The sequence below is a fragment of the Neomonachus schauinslandi genome, chromosome 3 (genome assembly GCF_002201575.2).
Source record: "Neomonachus schauinslandi chromosome 3, ASM220157v2, whole genome shotgun sequence".
Lineage (NCBI taxonomy): Eukaryota > Metazoa > Chordata > Mammalia > Carnivora > Phocidae > Neomonachus > Neomonachus schauinslandi.
In genome coordinates this window covers 168,242,980-168,264,636 of record NC_058405.1, presented here as the reverse complement: position 1 = coordinate 168,264,636, position 21,657 = coordinate 168,242,980, and the positions used below count along the sequence as shown (strand labels likewise).

Sequence of the window (21,657 nt, the reverse complement as noted above, 5' to 3'; positions counted from 1 at the left end):
TGTATATATATATGAGTATTTATATATATATCTGTGTATATATATATATACACACACACACAACACATGGAAAAAATTTTGAGTGTTGGCAGCAAAGTATATTTAGATTTATAAATAAAATAAAAGGGGACAGCTTTGATCTCCAAAATGTAAAATATTGTTCATTAGTTGATTGAAATGTGTGAAACAGATGATTCTTTAGAGAATAGAAAAGGAATTTAATTACAAAATGTAGACTATGTTAAAATAAAAACAATTTCCTTGGAATGATAATTTGTTTCCACAGTATAGTTGTTATTTAACTTTTAGAGGTGCTTTCCCCAGTTGTCCAAGCCTTCTGAGTATTTTTTTTAACTTTTAGCTTAATTTCATTCTTCTCTTTAATTTTAATGTCTCCTATCTTTACTTATACATTCTTCAACTATTACAGTTACACTTTGGTTTCTGAGGTATAAATTAAAGCTAAATATCTGTAGTCATTCTCTGTAATATTTACCCTCTGAAAGCATGTCTAAATTTATTAAATAGAGTAGAATTACTGTCTTACTTTAGGTAGATGAATAATCATTCCATAAACATTTATTAATTATTTAGCTTTTTTAAAATTTTATTTTATTATGTTATGTTAATCACCATACATTACATCATTAGTTTTTGATGTAGTGTTCCATGATTCATTGGGGTGGCTGGGTGATAGACATTGGGGAGGGTATGTGCTATGGTGAGCGTTGTGAATTATTTAGCTTTTTAAAGTTTTATTTATTTAAGTAATCTTTGCACTCAATGTGGGGCTCATACTCATGACCCCGGGATCAAGAGCCTCATGCTCCTCCAACTGAGCCAGCCAGATTCCCCTAATTATTTAAAACAGAATTTCATCCTTAAAGAACTCGAGACTTGGGGGATAGTGGGGAAAATAGTGAGCGGATATGTCAGTGGTAAATATGTACACAGAAATGGAGATATCACTAATATTTATACTTCTAAAAATGAACATTTTCTTTTTGGGGGTCAAATGATTCCTTTTTAAACTCAGTATATATAGCATGTAGAGAAATAATATTCAGATCACAATTTACTGACTCAGTCCTTTTTTTATGCTCTATTAGCATTCTTTTGGAGTAAGATGTGACATCCTTATTTTACTTCAAGAATATGTGCCAGAAAATATTTATTAATATATACATATTAAATATTGTTCCATTTTCCTCCTTCCTTCTCTTTAGTGGCCTCTCCTTGCTTATCCTTAAGCAACAGGGCATCACTTCTCTACAATTCCAATCTCTGAAGGAAATCAGTGCAGGAAACATCTATATTACTGACAACAGCAACCTCTGTTATTATCATACCATTAATTGGACAACACTCTTCAGCACTATCAACCAAAGAATAGTGATCCGGGACAATAGGAAAGCTGAAAACTGTAGTAAGTACATTATTCGGACATTAAAACAGAAACTTTGAACATTTTCTCCCATTCTACACTGGACCAAACAGTTAAACATAACTGAGTCAGACCTGTTCCCTCTTTTTCTCAACTCTTAGAAGGGGGGCCGTTAATCAGCATGGGTGAATTTTTACAACTTATTGCATGTTTTTATAACATACTGCATGCTTGCAAATCTTGCCCACTTGCAAAAAACTTCCTGTAGAGACTAAGGTTCAATAAGTGTAAGTGGAACCTGGGAATCTAAATATGTAATAAGCATCCTGGGTCAGTTTGTGGCAATTCACCCTATTGAATTTTCTGTTTGCTTTTTGGTTTCAGTGAATAACATAGGATAACAGAGTGTCATTTGGGGAGTGGTGGAAAAAAATGCAGATGTGCTCTGAAATGTGTAAAAAATGCTGTTCAAGAAGTTTGCTGTTCAAGAAGAAAGTTCATTTCATGAATGCATTTTTGTAGGCATTTCGTGGTTTCTTTATTTATTTTGCCACTTACCGATTCACTCCATCATTTCTTTGTTGCTCAGAAACAAATGATGTTTTCATGGGTACATAGCTATGCCCTTCCTATCTTCTACTTTGATATTTCAACAAATAATATTTAACTCTTCTGTTCTACTAAGTACTATTTTCTTCTCCATCTACAAGTGCCACTGCTAAGCATATGTGTTTGACTTATGATAAATATCAAATAAAAAGACTCAGAATTTAAGTTATCTGTTACAAATACATATACTTATTGTGGTCATGGTGAATCAGTCCTTTTAAAAATCAAACCCTAAGAAACAATTTGCTGTTGGGATGTCTTCTTATTTGTTTGGTCTTACCATGGGAATAAGCATATATACATAGTGATTGAGTTCATTTTGTATGTGTGTGAGTGAATAGTAAAGGACATTTTTAAAAAATATGAACTCTTAAAAGGCCTATGCAATATAAGTTTACTAAGTTAAATAGTGAATTAATTTATTTATGAGTACCCCACCTTGTTCCAGAAAGTGTTTAAGGCAGCTCAGGATAGCGGTATTCATAAAATATAATTTGTGAGGAAATCACATGTTAGCTGTTTTGGACCCTTAAAAATACTTTCCAGAGAAAAGATCTATTGCAACATGAGTTTTGTTTGTTTGTTTGTTTTGGGTAAACTCATTCTTCGTTTCTACATAAAATCAAGAAATATAAAATCTTATTATATATCAAAATATGCATGTTCTCATTGAATGATATTTATCTTTTTATTTAACCTGGATTATTTCCATGGTCTTATACCTTTCTGATTTCTGACAGAAAGCTTGTTCTTCTTTTTTTCTAATACTTAGGCTTCTTACCCCACATTACTATATGTATGTTTGTACATGCCCCAGACAAAATAGATTATTCACAGAAGTAAAATAGAATCTTCTTCAACACAAATTTGTAACTATTTCCCTAAGTCAGGGTTATCTTCTCCTTTTCTCCTACTTCCTTCAAAAAACAAAATAAAACAATAGTTCTCCTACCTTTCAAAGATAAGATTTAACTCTAAAAACAAGAAATCGAAAGAAAAAAAATAGAATCAGAGAAACACATTCCTCTTTGACCCATTTAATCATTTTACAAACCCTCATTTACTTCTTTTATCTTTTGTAAACTCAATAAAAAGGCAAATGCGAAGAAGAAAATGCGGAAAGAAATTAAATGTTAAAAAAGCAAGATAGGAAAAAAGTATATAACTATTCCATACTTCTTTAAGACTTCTAAACTTTTCATGCAACCAAAAAAGTAAATGATAACAATAAACTCAAAATCTAATATGTTTTTTCAGTTTTCAGTGTTATGCCTGTTAGACTGAGTTTAGCCCTTTTTCAGACCATGAATATATTTTCTTTTTCTGTACACTTGGAGTTGACTTTTCAGTTTGGAGAAGAAATGAAGCAGTTAGGAGAAACACAGTTTTATGGCGCTTTAGTATAAAACTAAGCATTAGCATATTTTTAAATTTGTAACATCTTAGAACAAACAATTTTTGCCTGAAATCCATTGATCAAAATTTGAATTTTAGTCTAACAGTACATTGGATCCTGCATTTCAGAAATGTAATTACCCTATAAACTTGACTTTAGAGGCGATGCTGCTGATGTTTACATTGAGCCTACAGTGGTTGCGATCATGTGATTAAAGCCTTTTTATCATCCATACTACTACCTGCAAGTGATAAAACTTAAATATTTGCTTCATTTTAAATGCACTCTACGTATTGCATTTTTCATATATCCTCTCTTAATATCTTTTGCACATACAAGATATACAGAAGCACACACATATGTAATCACCACAAAATACACACATATAGTCAAAAATTTCAAAGCAGACTTTACAATTTGAAGAGATTGAGATTGAGAGAAACTCTAGGTTATGAAAAGCTAGAACATTTTCTGCCTCTTCCTTTGTATGGTTATAGCACAAGCAAAATGGCAGTTCTGATTGGAAGGACTATTATTATTTTTATTTTTAAAAAAGATTTATTTATTTATTTAAGAGAGAGAGAGAGAGCGGGGAAAGGGACAGAGGGAGAGAGAATATCAAGCAGACTCCACGCTGAGCATGGAGCCAGATGCAGGGCTCCATCCCAGGACCCTCAAATATTGACCTGAGCCCAAATCAAGAGTCAGCTGCTTAACTGACTGAGCCACCTAGGCACCCATGGAAGGAGTTATAGAGTAGGTTAATGAAAGTATTTGAAGTTTCTTAAAATATTTCAACATAAACTTTTAACACCAAAACATAAACAGTAAAGAGATAAATATTACACTAACTCCTCAGAATCTGAGTTACATTTAAACTCATAACTTTTTCTTAAAAATATTTGTACATATACACTTAAACCCAACATAAACAAGAGAGAAACTAAATTCATAATTAACTTTTCAAAATGGAAGTACATTTATTTTTCTAAGTATCATCGTTAGAAATTAAAACAATAGACACGTAAAAAGAATATGTAAGTTTTGTTTATGGATATATAATGAAGCATATATCTTCATATATAAATGGTATCATAACATATATATTTAAATACTGTTCAGCCATCTATGTCTCTACTTAATATACTATGAGCATCTTCCATGGCAGAGTTCTACTTTATTTTTTAAAAAGATACATATAAAAATATTTATTGAACAAGTGCCATATTAATGGTAATTTAATTTATTTTCTAGTTTTTATATTATTAGATTGCCATAATGTGAATCTTAGTTCATAAAGCATTTTGTGATTCCTTGGGCTAAATACTTAGAAGTGGGATTTCTGTGTAAGTGAGGTTGCATATGATAAATTCTGGTGTATTTTTCTACATCATCTTTCAAAAATGCTAGGTCAGTTTACAGTTGTCCTAAACAATGCTTGATAAAGAATATTTTCCACTGGTCATTACAACACTGGATATTATTTATGGTTTTAAATTTCAGTGATCTGAAATATGAAAAAGAGGTCTTTTAAATTCACATTTTTTTAGCTGACATTGAGCCTCTTTTTATATGTTGACTGAATCATTTTAATTTCTTCTCTTGTAAATTAGTCAGTCATGAGCTTTCTTTATTTTCAATTGGGAGTTGGTCTTTTCCTTTTGGATTTGAAAGAACTCATCACAAATTAAATACATTAAATTTTTATCTCTTGAGTGTGTTATGTATAACTTTCCCTCTTATAGGTAATTTAAAAAATTTTGCCTTTTGATAAACAAACATTTTATGTTTTTATCTAGTTAAGTGGATGGATTGTTCCTTTCCTTTTTATGTTTATGATCTTGTCATTGTCTTAGTCTTTTACTTCTAGTATTTTAAAAACTATATGGACATTTTTAATCCACCCAGAAGTTTTGGTATAGTATGATTTTTTAAAATCCTTAATTGATTAGGACATTGATCAAACATAATTTATTGAATAATTCATCTCTCCTCACTGATCTTAGGTGTCTGCAATATTTCAGGTAATTGGCAAAACAGTGCCAGGTTCTATCTCTTGATCTATATAGTTTAATTTCATCTTTGCCACCACCTTATAAAGTATAACCATCCCTGTTTTGCAGCTGAATATACAGATGTTCAGAAAGTTGAATAATATTCCCATTGTTTGGAGCTATTAAAAATCATATTCAGGATTTGAACCCAATGTCTGTCTAATTTCAAAGTCTATGCTCTTCATTTCACCTTGATTTCCCCCCAAATAAACTGAAAGTGGTTGGTTTTTGTAGGAAAACCTGATGATATACTGAAACATACCCAATGCAGCATAATGCTGAGGAACACACTCTAGAGCCAAATCACCTGGGTTTTACTCCTAAGAAAACGATTTACTAGATGTTTGGCCATTTACTAGATGTTTGGCCTTTACTAGATGCTTTGACCTTAATTTTATCATTTGGATGTGGGGTTAATAATAGTACCGTCTTCACTGAATGCCTGGCTCAAAGCAAGTGCTATATTTGTGCTAGCTATTATTATATAATTATATTCTGTCCTACTAAAAATAGATTATATAGTATATACATACATATAGACACATTATGTGGTGTAAAGATACAATATTTAACTGTTACTTAATGAAACATCCTTCTTGGGGAAAAGAATAGGAGGAAGAAATAACAAGGGCCTTCTTAAGGCGGAAGAAAAATTCACATTATCAACGTGGTGAATTTTAAGTGTGTAAGTAGCACATAAACCATGGGTAGATATGGAAAAAATAAGAGTGGTTATTACTAGGAGTCTAGATGTTGAGGAATTTAAAAATAATCTGGTAAGATTTTAAATGGATTTTAAAAAAATTCTATGCTTGAGACTCCTCTAAACACTTTTTTTCTTTACTCTTATAATTAAAACATTTTAAAATTGGCTTTATAAGTAACAGACTATGCTTTATAAAAATATCCACAAAATATGAATTTTAGGTTAATGTTTCAAGAGACAAATATTTGGTGAGGAGGAGTACATTTTTTTGTACAAAGAATATAAAAGGAATATAAATTTCTACATTTATCTATGATTTTGATGTTCCTGAAAAGTGATAGTTGAAAAATCCTCCTCTTTGGACACGAATCTAGAAAAATAGAATAGTGAAACTACAGTTAATTAGTTAATCCAATAACTGAATCCTCTGAATGACAACATGCTCCAAGTTTATGATGAGTCACTGAATGTCCAGAATTTAATCAGGACAAAGAATTGATGAGTAGGGAATAAAGGGTATTTAACACCAGTGGAGAATAATACAGTGTTTGCTTAACATATTCTTCTGCTTTACTATGGTGACAGTGACAATAACTACAAAATAGTAAGCATTTTAGTTTTTATAACATCATAAGTAGTGTTGACTTTTATAAAATTACAATTCAATTAGTATTATCATTATCACCTCTAATAGTTGTATATTATAGAAAAATGAATTTTGATTAGAAAGTTTACCGTGTTTTAAGAAAATATTGCTAAGATTAAAAATGTTCTTACTTTCTCTCAGTCCCTTATTTTTTACTTTAATTTATGTACTCCAAGCCCAGCCCATACTATCTTAGGTAAATGTACATTTCCCAAAAAAGAGAATCGTCCATTGGGCCTCGTAGCCAATCTTCACTGGAAAAGTAATAAACCTCGCCACACTTTTTAGTAAAACATAGCTCAGTACAAAACTTACAGTGTGTAGTTTAGGATATAGTGATGTCATTGTTTTTCTAAGTAATCAGAAGATAGAAAATCTTAATTGTACTTATAAGATTTTCTTCTTTAAGTTACTAAAGAAATATTAATACACTCTTCTTTGCAAAAAAAAATGCAAAGAAGAGTTTCTTATTATATTTGAAATAGCACAAAATCTAATTACTAACAATGCTATAAAATATTCTCCGTGTTCTTATTAAGAGGGTAATAAGCAGTTAGTTATAATTTCAGAAATGACACTCTTATTTTGTAATCTGGAAATCCTGAAAGAATGGAGGGCCTCTCAACTACCAAAACCAGGATTACTGCAGCCGTAATGTTTTATTGCAAATGGCAACATTTTAACCTGACTTGCTGCTAGATCAATAGATGAGAAATTTTAAAGCAACAGTCTTTAGTTATTAAAAATCCAGAAGTCTGGACTTCAGTGTCCAGAGATTGTTGCTTACATAGTGTTGTGACTTGTATCTTCCCAAAAGATGTATTAAAGTCCTAATATCTAGTGCCTAATGAACATGGTCTTATTTGAAGACAGGGTCTTTGTAAATGTAATTAAGATGTAAAATAAAATGAGGTATTACTGGAGTAGAGTGGGTCCTTAATCCAATATGACTGGAGTCCTTATAAGAAGAGGAGAGGAAATATATGGACACAGATAGGAGAACGCCATGTGAAGACACGTACACACACACAGAGGGAAGATATCCAAGCGATGACAGAGGCAGAGGCTGGAGTTATTCAGCTGTAAACCAAGGAACACTAAGGATTATTGGCAACAGAAGCTAGGGAAGAGGGAGAGAGCGGATTCTCCCTCTGTGCTTCCAAGAAGGAACCAGCTTGCCAACACTTTGATTTTGAAATCCAACACTCTGAGAGAATAATTCTGTTATTTTAAGCCACTCATTTTGTGGCATTTTGTTATACCAGCTCTAGGAAATGAATACAAACAGTGGTTTGAAGCCCAAGATTCTGCATTTTTAATACATAGCAGATCATTCCAAGGCAGGTGTCTGGGGAAAATCATTTGAGAAACTACTAAGTCACATGCCCCATTATTCTCCCTATTAGTGTATCCTCAGAAATATATTTAAAAACATATTGTCCTGGTAATTCATTTCTTCTTATGAGGGTCTATTTCCTCAAAAAGAATGTATGGTAGGAAAATTCACAGTTGAACAACTTAAAACTCTATATTTAATAATAGTTTTGGGAGACAAAGAATGACTTTCCCTACTTATAGATGCTACCACAATACAGTTTTATAATGACCCTTCTCCCAAGCATGTCCATATCCTAATTCTCCAAATCTCTGAATGTTACTTAGTATAACAAGAGATTTTGCAGATGTGATCAAGTTATGAATCTTAATAGGGGAAGGGTTAATTTGGGTTATCTGGGTGGGCCCTAAATGTAATCATATGTGTCCTTATAAGAGGGAGGAAGAGGGAAATTTGACTAAAGGAGAAGGTGAAGTGACCATGAAAACAGAGGTTGGAATGATATAGCTACAAGCCAAGGAATGCCAAGGTGGTCTCTAGAAGTTGAAAGAGACAAGGAACAAATGATTTCCTGAAGCCTCCAGAAAGAATCAGCCCTGCTGACACCTTAATTTTAGTCCACTAAGACACATTTTGGACTTCTGACCTCCAGACCTCTAAGAGACTAAATTTGTGTTAAGTGACTAAGCTTTGGTTATTTGTTACAATAGCATAAAGAATTAATCCAGGGCTCTTTTAATGACAGAAGCCCAACTCAAATTATTTTAGGCAAAAGAAGAGAGCATAAATGGAAACCAAAAGGAACCAAGTAGCTATACTTATATCAGACAAAATAGAGTTTAATTAAAAAACGTAACAAGAAAAAAGTGTAACAAGAGACAGTGATGGTCATTATATAATGATAGGGTGACCAATTCACCAAGAGGATATAACAATTTTAAATATATATGCAACCAACAACAGAGCATCTGAACAGATCTAAAGGGAGCAATCAACAATACAATCATGGGCGCCTGGGTGGCTCAGTTGGTTGGGCGACTGCCTTCGGCTCAGGTCATGATCCTGGAGTCCCGGGATCGAGTCCCGCATCGGGCTCCCTGCTCAGCGGGGGGTCTGCTTCTCCCTCTGCCCTCTTCCCTCTCGTGCTCTCTGTCTCTCATTCTCTCTGTCTCAAATAAATAAATAAATAAAATCTTTAAAAAAAAAAAAAAAACAATACAATCATGGTAGGGGAATTTAATACCCCACTTTCAACAATGGATAAATCATCCATACAGAAACTCAATAAGGAAACATTGAACTTGAACTACACTTCAGATGTAATAGATCTAACAGACATATAAAGAACATTCCATCCAACTGCAGCAGAATATGTATTCTTCCAAGCACACATGGAACATTCTCCAGGATATATCATATTTTAGGTTACAAAGCAAGTCTTAGCAAATTTTAAAAGATTGAAGTCATACCAATTATCTTTTCTGACCATAAAGGTATGAAACTAGGAATCAATAACAGGAGGAAAACTGGAAAATCCACAAATAGATTGTTTAACGTAGAAGGTAAACAACACACTACATAACAACCAATTGGTCCAAAATGAAATCAAAAGAGAAATCAACACGTATCTTAAAACAAACAAAAATGGAAACATGCCATACCAAACTAATGTGGTGCAGCAAAACAAGTGCTAAGAGAGGTTTATAGCAATAAATGCCTACATTTAAAAAAAGAAAGAAAAGAAAGATCTCAAATAAAATAACCTAACTTTATACGTCAAGAATTAGAAATCCAAGGCTAAATGAAGTCCAAAGTTAGCAGAAAGAAGGATATAACAAGGATCAGAATAGAAATAAATGAAATAGAGAATAGGAAAACAATAACAAGTATTAATAAAATGGATAGTGGCTTTTTGAAAAGAGAAACAAAATTGACAAACCTTCAGCTACATTTACCAAAGTAAAAAGAAAGAGGACTCAGGTAATATTATAAATGAAAGAGGAAACATTACAGTTGATACCACAGAAATACGAAGGATCCTTAAGAGATTACAATGAACAGTTATATGGCAACAGATTAGACAAACCTAGAAAAAATGGATAAATTACTAACAAGTTTGAATCATGAACAAAACAGGTGATCTCAATAAACAAGTAAAGAGGTTAAATCAGTCATCAAAAACCTCCCAACATAGAAAAGCCCAGGACCAGATGGTGTTACTGGTGAGTTCTACCAAATATTTAAAGAGAATTAATGCCAATCTTTCTCAAACTCTTCCAAAAAATTGAAAAGAAAGGAACACTTTCAAATTCATTTTACAAGGCCAGCATTGTCTAGATATTAAAGCCAGATAAAGACACTATAAGAAAAGAAAGTTACAAACTGATATCCCTGATGAATATTGATGCAGAAATTGTCAACCAAATGTTAGCAAACTGAACTTAATAGCACATTAAAAGAATCATTCATGATGATCAAGTGGAATTTATCCCTGGTATGCAAGGATATTTCAAAATATGCAAATCGATAAATGTGATGCACTATATTAATAGAATGAAAGGAAAAATTATGATCATCTCAACAGATGAAGAAAAAGCATTTGACAAAATTTAACATCCTTTCATGAAAAAAGCTCTCAACAAATTTGATATAAGAAGAAATAGAAGAAACATATCTCGGCATAATAAGGACTGTGTATGAAAAAGCCACCTCTTAGGAATACTTAGGAATAAATTTGACCAAGGAAGTAAAAGATCTGTACATCAAAAACTACAAGATACTGATCAAAGAAATTGAAAACACAAATAAATGGAAAGATAACCGACACATTCATGGATTGGAAGAGTTAATATTACTAAAATGCCCATACCACCCAAAGTCACGTATAAATGCAATGCACTCTCTATCAAAATTCCAATGGCATTTTTCACAGAAATAGAAAAAATAATCCTAAAATTTGTATGGAACTACAAAAGATCCTGAATATCCAAAGCCATCTTGAGAAAGAACAAAGGTCCAGGCATCACACCTTCAGATTTAAACTATATTACAAAGCTATAGTAATTGAAACGGTGTGTACTGGCACAAAAACAGATACAGACTAATGGAGCAGAATCAAGAGCCCAGAAATAAACCCACACGTATATAGTCAACTAATATTTGATGAAGGAGCCAACAGTATTCAGTGAGGGAAAGAATAGTCTCTTCAATAAATGATGTGGGAAAACTGAATTTTCACATGCAAAAGTATGGAATAGGACCCCTTTCTTACACCATTTACAAAAACTAACTGAAAATGGATTAAGGACTTAAACATAATACCTAAAACCATAATACTACTAGAAGAAAACATAGGAAGTAGTAAGCTCCTTAATGTTGGTCTTGGCAATGGTTTTATGAATACAACACCAAAAGCAGGAGCAAAAAGAACAAAAATAATCAAGTGGGATTACATCAAACTAAAAAGTTTCTGCACAACAAAGGAAAAATCAATAATATGAAAAGGCAACCTTAAAATGGGAGAAAATATTTGCAAATCATATATCTGATAAGTTGTTAATGCACAAATTATGTAAGAAACTCATAGAATTCAACAAAAAAACTGCAAATTTTCCTATTTAAAAAGGGATAGAGGACTTGAAGAGACTTTCTGCAAAAAAAAGATACTTACGGCTAACAAGTACATGAAAACAGTTCTTCAACATCACTAATCATCAAGAAAATGCAGATTGAACCACACCTCACACATGTTAGAATCAGACAAGCCAAAACAAGCGTGAGGATGTGGAGAAAAGGAAACTCTTGTATACTGTTTGTGGGAATGTAAATTGGTGCGGCTGCTAGGGAAAACAGTATATAAGTTCCTCAAAAGATTAAAAAGAGAACTGCCATATGATCCAGCAATCCCATTTTTAGGAATATATGCAGAGAAAAATCAAATCAAGATCTCAAAGAGATATCTGCATGCCTTTATTCAGTCATAAAAAAGAATGAAATCTTGCCATTTGCAACAATGTGGATGGAGCTAGAGCATCGTATAATGCTAAGTGAAATATGTCAGTCAGAGAAAGTCAAATACCCTATGATTTCACTCATGTGGAATTTAAGAAACAGAACAGGTGAACATGGGGAGGGGCGGGAAAAGAGACAAAAAAATAGACTCTGAACTATAGACAACACACTGAGGGTTGCTGGAGGGGCGGTGGGCAAGGGGATGGGTTAAATAGGTGATGAGTATTAAGGAGTGCACTTGTGATGAACACCGGTGTTGTATGGAAGTGATGAATCACTAAATTCTACACCTGAAACTAATATTACACCGTATGTTAACTAACTGGAATTTAAATAAAAATTTGGAAAAAGAAAAAAAAAAGATCCTTAGTCTCCTATTTAAAACCTTCCAACAGCTTCCCACAACTCTTTGGACAAAGCAGATAATCTTGTAAATCGCCACTAAATCCTGCATAATCTGGCCCTTGTCTACCTCACTAACTCATCTGATACCACTTTCCCACTCACTGTGTCCAGCCTAGGCTCTAAAATCACTAATCTTATTCCCTGCTCAGTCTCTCTTGGCTAGAGTTGTGATTCCCAATTTCCCCCAGCCCTCTTTGCTTTAAGAATTCCTATTTATCAGGGCACCTGGGTGGCTAAATTGTTAAATCTGCCTTCGGCTCAGGTCATGATCCCAGGGTCCTGGGATCGAGCCCTGCATCGGGCTCCCTGCTCAGTTGGAAGCCTGCTTCTCCCTCTCCCGCTCCCCCAGCTTGTGTTCCCTCTACGCTGTGTCTCTCTCTGTGTCAAAAAATAAATAAAATCTTAAAAAAAAAAAAAGAAAAGAAGAATTCCTTTTTATCCTTCTCATCTCAGTTCCTCCTTATGTGGGCTGACCTAATGTGACCTACCCATTAGGTTAGGACAACTGCTATATTCTCTCAGTGCTCAAGCTCTCTCTCTCTCTCCCTCTCTCAATGATTATCTAATGCTTGTCTCCTCAACTAGACCACAAGGTCTAGATAAGACAATATGTATTTTATTTCATGTTTTCATCATATCCTCATTTCTTAGTAGTGTCCAGCATAAAGATTTTTAGAAGTAAACACATGTATATGCTTATATGTTTTCACATTTCTCTTAAGTATATTTATTGAGGACTTAATTTAGATAAGAAATTAAATTAAATTAAATTAAATTAATACTACATTAAATACTCTGTTAATATGATGTCTGCTCTTCATCATAACCCTGAAAGGGAAATATTATCATTCACTTTACATATGAGTCACACATGAATAATTGCCTGAGGCTACATGGCTAGTCATAGAATAAGGATTTGAACCTATACTGGTCTGATCACAAAACTGAACTATTACAACTAAATCATATTTATTAGACTTAAAAAGCGACAACAACAACAAAAAGATGACGGGTATCTGTCTAAATATATTCCAGATCAAACCCATGCCTCTATGTACAGTAAGTAGCGCAAACAGCATAGATGGTCTTGTACAATGAAAGAAAACCTATTTTTTTCTCCATTTGTGCCTGCAGACAGATACTCTATTTCAATATTTTGAGCTAATGCATTTACTTTAACACATGCAGCACAGTAGCAAGAACCATTGTTTGGGCTTGCCTCTATTTTAATGAAAGCAGTTTCAATATTCCATATGAAGGTTGAAATACTAAGCACATTATTATCTCTCCAATTTTTTAACAGACAGGTACGATTCAGATGAGATAAAGAAAAAATCTATTTTACAGCTTCCAGAGAAAACACGGAGCAAGTTAAAGGTTGCCTAATAACTACATTTGCAGTTTGTAATGGCCCTTTGAACTATAAGCCATTGAATAGGCCTTCTACTCCTTCTCATGTGACCATCACTCTGGGAGTTCAGAGAACTGTTGAATTCTGGGTGCTGATCGAAAAATAATTTTCTCTGAAGAATTTCAAAGAAGTAGCTTCCTTGGCCTTTTGTTCTGTGCTGTGTGGAGACAGTTCTCTTGGTTTCATTCTGGAGAAAATGATCAACCAGCCTTCGAGACCATCATCTAGTGGTTTGGAAAAGATGAGAAGAAAGTAATTACTGTGGTTTTCTGTTTATTATTACTTTCCTCCAATAGACCCTGATCTAAAACTGTTCTAAAACTGAGCATTTGAATTCAGACCAAGGGAGGCATTTGGCAGTAGAAAAGAAGGTAGGAGCTTTGGTGAAGCTAAAATTCTCCTCTCCATATAATTCAAAGCATGTAACAGAAAATCAAAGCAGGCAGCTTTCACCCTTCCATATATTGAAGAGTCTATCACTCTTGAGAGAGAAAATAAGGGATAAAAGTGTGAGCCTTTCAAACCTGAAAAAAATGAATACAAGTTGGTGAAATAGACAAAAGGTTGATGGGATATCATGAAATCGGCAGTAACGGGGGTGGGAGGAGCTAATGGTTTTGTCAACATTCTGAAGGAAGAAATTAAACGTCTATTTGAGAGACTTGGAAGTTGACAAAGAATTTGAAATCCTGATTTTATTTTCCATAGGATTTGACAGTGATGAATGCAGTCAGATTCATGACACTGCAGTGTGGTTTTGAATATACTCTGCTTGTATTTACAAGTTGCTTTTATAACATTTTTTCACTTTTAAGGATTTACCCTGATGCAAATATATATTAGAAATGTATGTAAATATATATATATATATATGTTGCAGAGTATGAAACTATAAATAACCTTAAAATGACTGAATATTTATAAAAATGGGTATTATAACTTTATATTAGTTAATATAATGGATCTTTTGCTTCTTTCTAGCTCTTTATTAAATAGAATTTGATCTTATACATTTATGTTCAATCAGCTTAATTGAACCATTGTTTTTATTCCTTACATCTTCGTAAGTTAGTGAAAGTCACTTATACATCTAGGGAATCAGTGATATGAAACTATGTTAAGATTCCATTTCAACTGACATTTCTTTTTTTTTTTTTTAATGTTTTATTTATTCATGAGAGTCAGAGAGAGAGATAGAGAGAGGCAGCGGCAGAGGGAGAAGCAGGCTCCCCGCCGAGCAGGGAGCCCGATGCGGGACTCGATCCCAGGACGCTGGGATTGTGACCTGAGCCGAAGGCAGAGGCTTAACCATCTGAGCCACCCAGGTGCCCCAGCAACTGACATTTCTTTTGTGCAGTGAGAAAACCCCCTTTCTCTGCACTATGAATAAATAAGAAAGAAAGAACTCTTGCTATTAGTTCAAAATCAAAATAACAGATAAACTGTCAGCCTTTCCCAAGTAGAACATTGAAGCATTCAATTTTTGAAGTCTCCACATGATATGAAGAAAAAATAGTTATAATATATGGTATTCAATTTAATAAATCTTTAAGACATGGAGAAAACCACAATTTAGCAAAGTCACAACCTTCATGACTTACCTAAAATAATAATGTATTTGAGAAGAGGCACGATCTTATCTACATAGGAAAACACTCTATTCAGTCTCTGTTCTTTTAGACTATCTTTAAAAATGACATTTAAAAATTATACTTAGGTATTATATAGGATTATAACTATAAAGTATATAAATTAAATCAAAATAGAAGGAATTATAATTTTCAATAAAATTTTGTGGGTGCCTAGAGGCTGTGTTGGGGCATTTTGGAGAATTGTTATATAAAAACTTTTGTCTATAAACAAACAGCAAGTAATCCCATGTTGAATTTTTTTTTTTAAGATTTTATTTACTTGACAGAGAGAGACACAGTGAGAGAGGGAACACAAGCAGAGAGAGTGGGAGAGGGAGAAGCAGACCTCCCGCTGAGCATTGAGCTGGGACAAGGGGCTCGATCCCCAACCCCAGGGTCCTGGGATCATGACCCCAGCCGAAGGCAGACGCTTAACGACTGAGCCACCCATGCCCCCCATGTTGAATTTTTAAAAGTAAACATAGGATGTCCTTTTCTGGCCAAGTATAATAACAGGGATCAGATTTACCCTCCCTCATGAAACACCCAAAAGAAGGACAAAATGTATGAAATGACAGTTGGCAAGAGAGTGGTTATCAGATAATGAAAGAGAATGATTCCTAACAGTGAAGAAACAAATGAAATGAGGCTGGTGATTTTCTCTGGCTAATTCCTTGAGAGAATTTTTAGACCATGGCCCAGTCAGGAGGGACCCAGGAAGAGTCCCAAAGACTGCTTGAGTTGAGGGGGGAGAGCTGAGAGTCCAGGGAGACCAAGAAAGCTGGAGTTCTCAGACAGAGTGCCATAGAGAGAGAGCAGCACCAAGGGAAAACCACACTGAAAGAAATATCAAAGGAAGTCCTTTAGTCAGGAGAAAATGATACCAGATGAAAATATGGATCTATATATGGGATAAAGAGCAGAACATAGATAAATATATAGAATCTTATTATTATTTAATTCTCTTCAAAAGGCATGTAAGTTTTTTTTTTAAGATTTTATTTATTTATTTGACAGAGACACAGCAAGAGAGGGAACACAAGCAGGGGAGTGGGAGAGGGAGAAGCAGGCTTCCCGCGGAGCAGGGAGCCCGATGCGGGGCTCGATCCCAGGACCCTGGGATCATGACCTGAGCTGAAGGTGGACGCTTAATGACTGAGCCACCCAGGCGCCCCAAAAAGCACTGTAAGGTTTAAAATAAGGAGTGTGTGGTGAATAACATGTAGAAAAATAAAATGTCTTGACAATAGCTTAAAGGTTAGGCGTGGAGAAATGTATATATCCTATCTCAGGGGTTCTTAGAATATACATGAAGTGGTAGAAAATAATGAAATAGTGGTAGAATATAATGAAAACAGGCTGCAGTAAATTAAATATGTATACTAGGATTTCTGCTTCTGGGAAGATGAACTAAATGCACCTTTCCCTATTCCCTCTGCTAAGTACAACTGAAAACCCTGGACTTTATGTATAAAAGAAACATAAGGTTTTGAAACTTGGGGAGGAGAAGGAAGACAGGTTTGGCAACTTGAAACCCAAGAAAGGACAGAGATGTGAGTCCCCTCGGTGTTTTTGTTTTTGTTTCTTGGTTTTTTGTTTTGTTTTGTTTTGTCTCCTACATCCCAGATTTGGAGGTGAAGAAACTGACAACTCAGAAACACTGACAGATGCAGACCAAAAAAGCTACAATAAAATCCTATTCTCTCTATCCAAAGGACCAGGAAAGGGGCAACTAGGTAGAGCAGAAATCTTCTAGACAACTACTCTACTCCAGCCAAACACCACAGAGGGAAAAAAAAAAAAAAAAACTGTGGCCCCAACTTCACCAATGCCAGGAAAGGAATGGGGAGTGTAGGCTTCTACCCTCACCAGGCTATAATGAAGTGCTCCAACCTCCCTGGCACATAATGTCAGAGAAGGTGGCATATGGAGCTGGGAGTTTTATCCCATTGGGTGGTAAAGAGAACAGGCAGGACCACGTTTAAACCACTACTCTGACACTTGTGGCCAGGGACAGCTTAGCCTCTCTGAGCCTCTGCCCATCTGTAAAATTATTAATTATTTCTACTTTGCTTGATGATTTTTAAGATTAGGATCCATATATGAACACAGAATAGAAAGAAAGAAAGAAAGAAAAAAAGAAAGAAAGAAAGTTACAAACCAATGTATCTCTCAAGAATATAGAGGCAAAAATCCTTAACAAAGTATAGCAAATAATATTCAACAATTCAACAATATATAAAATTAATTATACAACATAACCAAACAGGATTTATTCCAGAGATATAAGGCTGACTCAATATAGAAAATCAAACAGTATAATATACCATATTAACAAGGTAAAGAATAAAAACCACATGATCATGTTAATGAATACAGAAAGTGTATTTGAAAAATTGTTAAGAGAAATTATTTGGGACCTAGGGCTAGATAAAGAGAATTTAAAGTTTTCACCAAAAGCAAAATATATAATAGGAAAAATTGATAAATTGGATTTTAAAGTTAAGAACAATTGCTCTGAAAAAGATCTTATTGAGAGGATGAAAGTACAAGCTACAGATTGAGAGAAACTATTTTCAAATCAGGTGGAGAGAGAGAGAGAGACAAGTTAGATGATAGATAGATGATAGAATATATAAAGAACTCTCAACATTCAACAGTAAAAATATCTAATTAAAATAGGCAAAGACATAAAGATACATTTCACTGAAGAGAATATACAGATACCAAATAAGCACATTAAAAGATGTCAATATTGGGTGCCTGGGTGGTTCAGTCAATTAAGCATTTGACTTGGTGTCGGCTCAGGTCATGTTCTCAAGGTCATGAAATAGAGCCCCATGTCAGGCTCTGTGCTCAGAGTCCGCTTGAGATTCTCTGCCTCTACCCCCCCACACCCACTCTCTCTCTCTCTAAAAAAAATAGTCTTTAAAAATTAAAAAAAAAATGTCAATATTATTATCCATTTTATGGAAATTAAAATTAAATCCACAATGAGATATCACTATACACCAATCAGAATGGCTGGAATTAATATAGTGACAAAACCAAATGCTAGAGAAGATACAGAAAAATGAGATAATTCATAAACTCCCGGTGAGAATGTAATATGGCTCAACCACTCTAGAAAACAGTTTAGCATTTTCTCAAAAACAGCTAATATTAACTAAAATGCCCCTATCATATGAGCCAGAAATTATACCCCTGAGCATTTATTCCAGACAAATTAAAATATATATTTACACAAAAATCTGTAAACAAATTTTATAGAGCTTTATAGCACGTTAGGGATTCTTGTGTGATGGAAATCTTCTGTAACTTGACTGTATCAATGTCAATATCTTGTTTGTGTTATTGAACTATAGTTCTGCGAGATCTTACCATTAGAGGAAAAGGGAACATGGATCTCTCTGTATTATTACTTACATGAATTTATAGTTATTTAAAAATAAAAACACCAAACAACAGATTTTCAATGTAGATGAAGCAGCATTATATTGGAAAAGATGCCATCTAGGATTTCATAGCTAGAGAGGAGAAATCAATGACTAACTTCAAAATTTCAAAGGACAGCCTGACTTTTGTTAGGGGCTAACACAGCTAGTGACTTAAGTTGAAGCTAGTACTCATTGATCATTCTGAAAACCAAAGGACCCATGAGAATTACGCTAAATCTACTCTGTGCCCTCTAAATGGAACAAAAAAGCCTGGATGACAGAACATCTGTTTACAACATGGTTTACTGACTATTTTAAGCCCACTGTTGAGACCTCCTACTCAGAAATAAAGATCCCTTTGAAAATATTACTGTTCATTGATAATTCACCTGGTCACCCAAGAGTTCTGATGGAGGTATATGAGATTATTGTTGTTTTTATGCTTTCTAATACAACATCCATTCTGCAGCCCACAGATCAAAAAGCTCATTTTGATCCTTAAGTCTTGTTATTTAAGAAATACATTTCATAAGGCTATAGTTGCCATAGATGGTGATTCCTCTGATGGATCTAGGCAAAATATATTGAAAACCTTCTGGAAAGGGTTCACCATCCTAGATGCCACTAAGAACATTTGTGATTCCTGGGAAAAGGTCAAAGTATCAACATTAAAGGAGTTTGGAAGAAGTTGATTCCAACTCAAATGGATGATTTTAAAGGGTTCAAGACTTCAGTGGAGGAAGGAACTGCAGATGTGGTAGAAATAGTAAGAGAACTAGAATTAGAAAAAATACATGGAAGCAAATGAAAATGAAAACATGATAGTTCAGACCCTTTGGGATGTAGCAAAGATGATCCTAAGAGGGAAATATGTAGCAATACAGGCCTTCCTCAAGAAATAAGTCTCAAATCACAACCTAACCTTACACCTAAAGGAGCTAGAAAAAGAACATCCTCATTGGGGGAAAAACTGAGAGCTTTTCCCCTAAAGTCAGGAACATGACAGGGATGTTCATTCTCACCACTGTTGTTCAACATAGTACTGGAAGTCCTAGCCTCAGCAATCAAATGATAAAAAGAAAGGCATCCAAATCAGCAAAGAAGACAAACTTTCACTCTTCTCAGACAATGTGATACTCTGTAGAAAACCCAAAAGACTCCAGCAAAAAATTGTTACAACTGATACAGGAATTCAGCAAAGTCACAGGATATAAAATCAATGCACAGAAGTCAGTTGCATTTCTATACACTAACAATGAGGCAGAAGAAAAGAGAAATCAAGGAATCAATCCTTGATTGATTTACAATTGCACCCCAATCATAAGATATGTAGGAATAAACCTAACCAAAGAGGTAAAGGATCTGTACTCCGAAAACTATAGAACACTCATGAAAAAAATTGAGGAAGACTCAAAGAAATAGAAAAACGTTCCATACTCATGGATTGGAAGAAGAAATATTGTTAAAATGTCTGTGCTACCCAAAGCAATCTACACATTCAATGCAATTCCTATCAAAAAATTTTCACAGAGCTGGACAAACAATCCCCCCTTTGAATGGAACCAGAAAAGACCCAGAATAGCCAAAGGAATGTTGAAAAAGAAAACCAAAGCTGGAGGCATCGCAATTTCAGACTTTAAGCTGTATTACAAAGCTATAATCATCATCAAGTCAGTATGGTACTGACACAAAAACAGACACATAGATCAATAGAACAGAATAAAGAACCCAGAAATGGACCCTCAACTCTGGTCAAGTAAACTTCAACAAAGGAGGAAAGAATATCCAACGGAAAAAAGACAGTCTCTTCAATGAATGGTGTTGGGAAAATTGGACAGCCACATGCAGAAGAATGAAGTTTTACCACTTTCCTACACCATACAGAAAAATAAACTCAAAATGGATGAAAGACCTAAATGTGAGATAGGAATACATTAAAATCCCGGAGGAGAACACAGGAAGCAACCTCTTTGCCTTAGCCGCAGCAACTTCTTGCTAGACATGCCTCCAAAGGCAAGACAAAGATCGTGTTTTTAACAAGTGGTGCTGGAAATATTGGATATCTATATGCAAAAAAAATGAATAGATCTTTCTATACTATTTGTGTAGACTGAGACTGAAATATGCTTTCCTGGGTCTTGTGCTTGCAGAGGGCAAATGGTGGGACTTTTCAGCCTTTACAACTATGTGATCCAGTTCCTTATAAGAAATCATATGTATCCTGTTTATTTTGTTTCCCTGGAGAGCCTTGACTAATACAGAACCATACAGTACCATTTTGGAAATGTAAATCAAAACTACAATGAGGTATCATTACATACCTATTAGGAAGGATAAAATTAAACTGACTGATCATATCAAGTATTGGCAAAAAGGTGGGGGAACTTTAATTCTTGAGTTGATTTCATTGCTATTAGGAATGTAAACTGGTACAACTACTTTGGGAAACAATTTGACCATTTCTTGAAAAGTTAATCCTATACCTACTATATCTAGGTGTTTACTGAAAGGAAATAAAAACATATGCCTATACAAAGACTTGTGCATGGGTGTTTATAGTAGATTGATTTTCTTTCTTTCTTTTTTTCTTTCTTTCTTTCTTTCTTTCTTTCTTTCTTTCTTTCTTTCTTT

At 34.2% G+C, this 21,657-nt stretch overlaps 1 protein-coding gene across 1 annotated transcript in view; it reads left to right on the top strand.

Annotated features, from left to right (window-relative positions):
- The window catches only part of ERBB4 (erb-b2 receptor tyrosine kinase 4), a 674,126-nt gene that overhangs the window by 397,713 nt on the left and 254,756 nt on the right, over positions 1–21,657 (top strand). Inside the window, exon 12 of the mRNA XM_021702992.1 lies at positions 1,227–1,426. Within this exon, the coding sequence (XP_021558667.1) occupies positions 1,227–1,426 (200 nt within the window). The remainder of the gene's footprint in view (positions 1–1,226; positions 1,427–21,657) is intronic.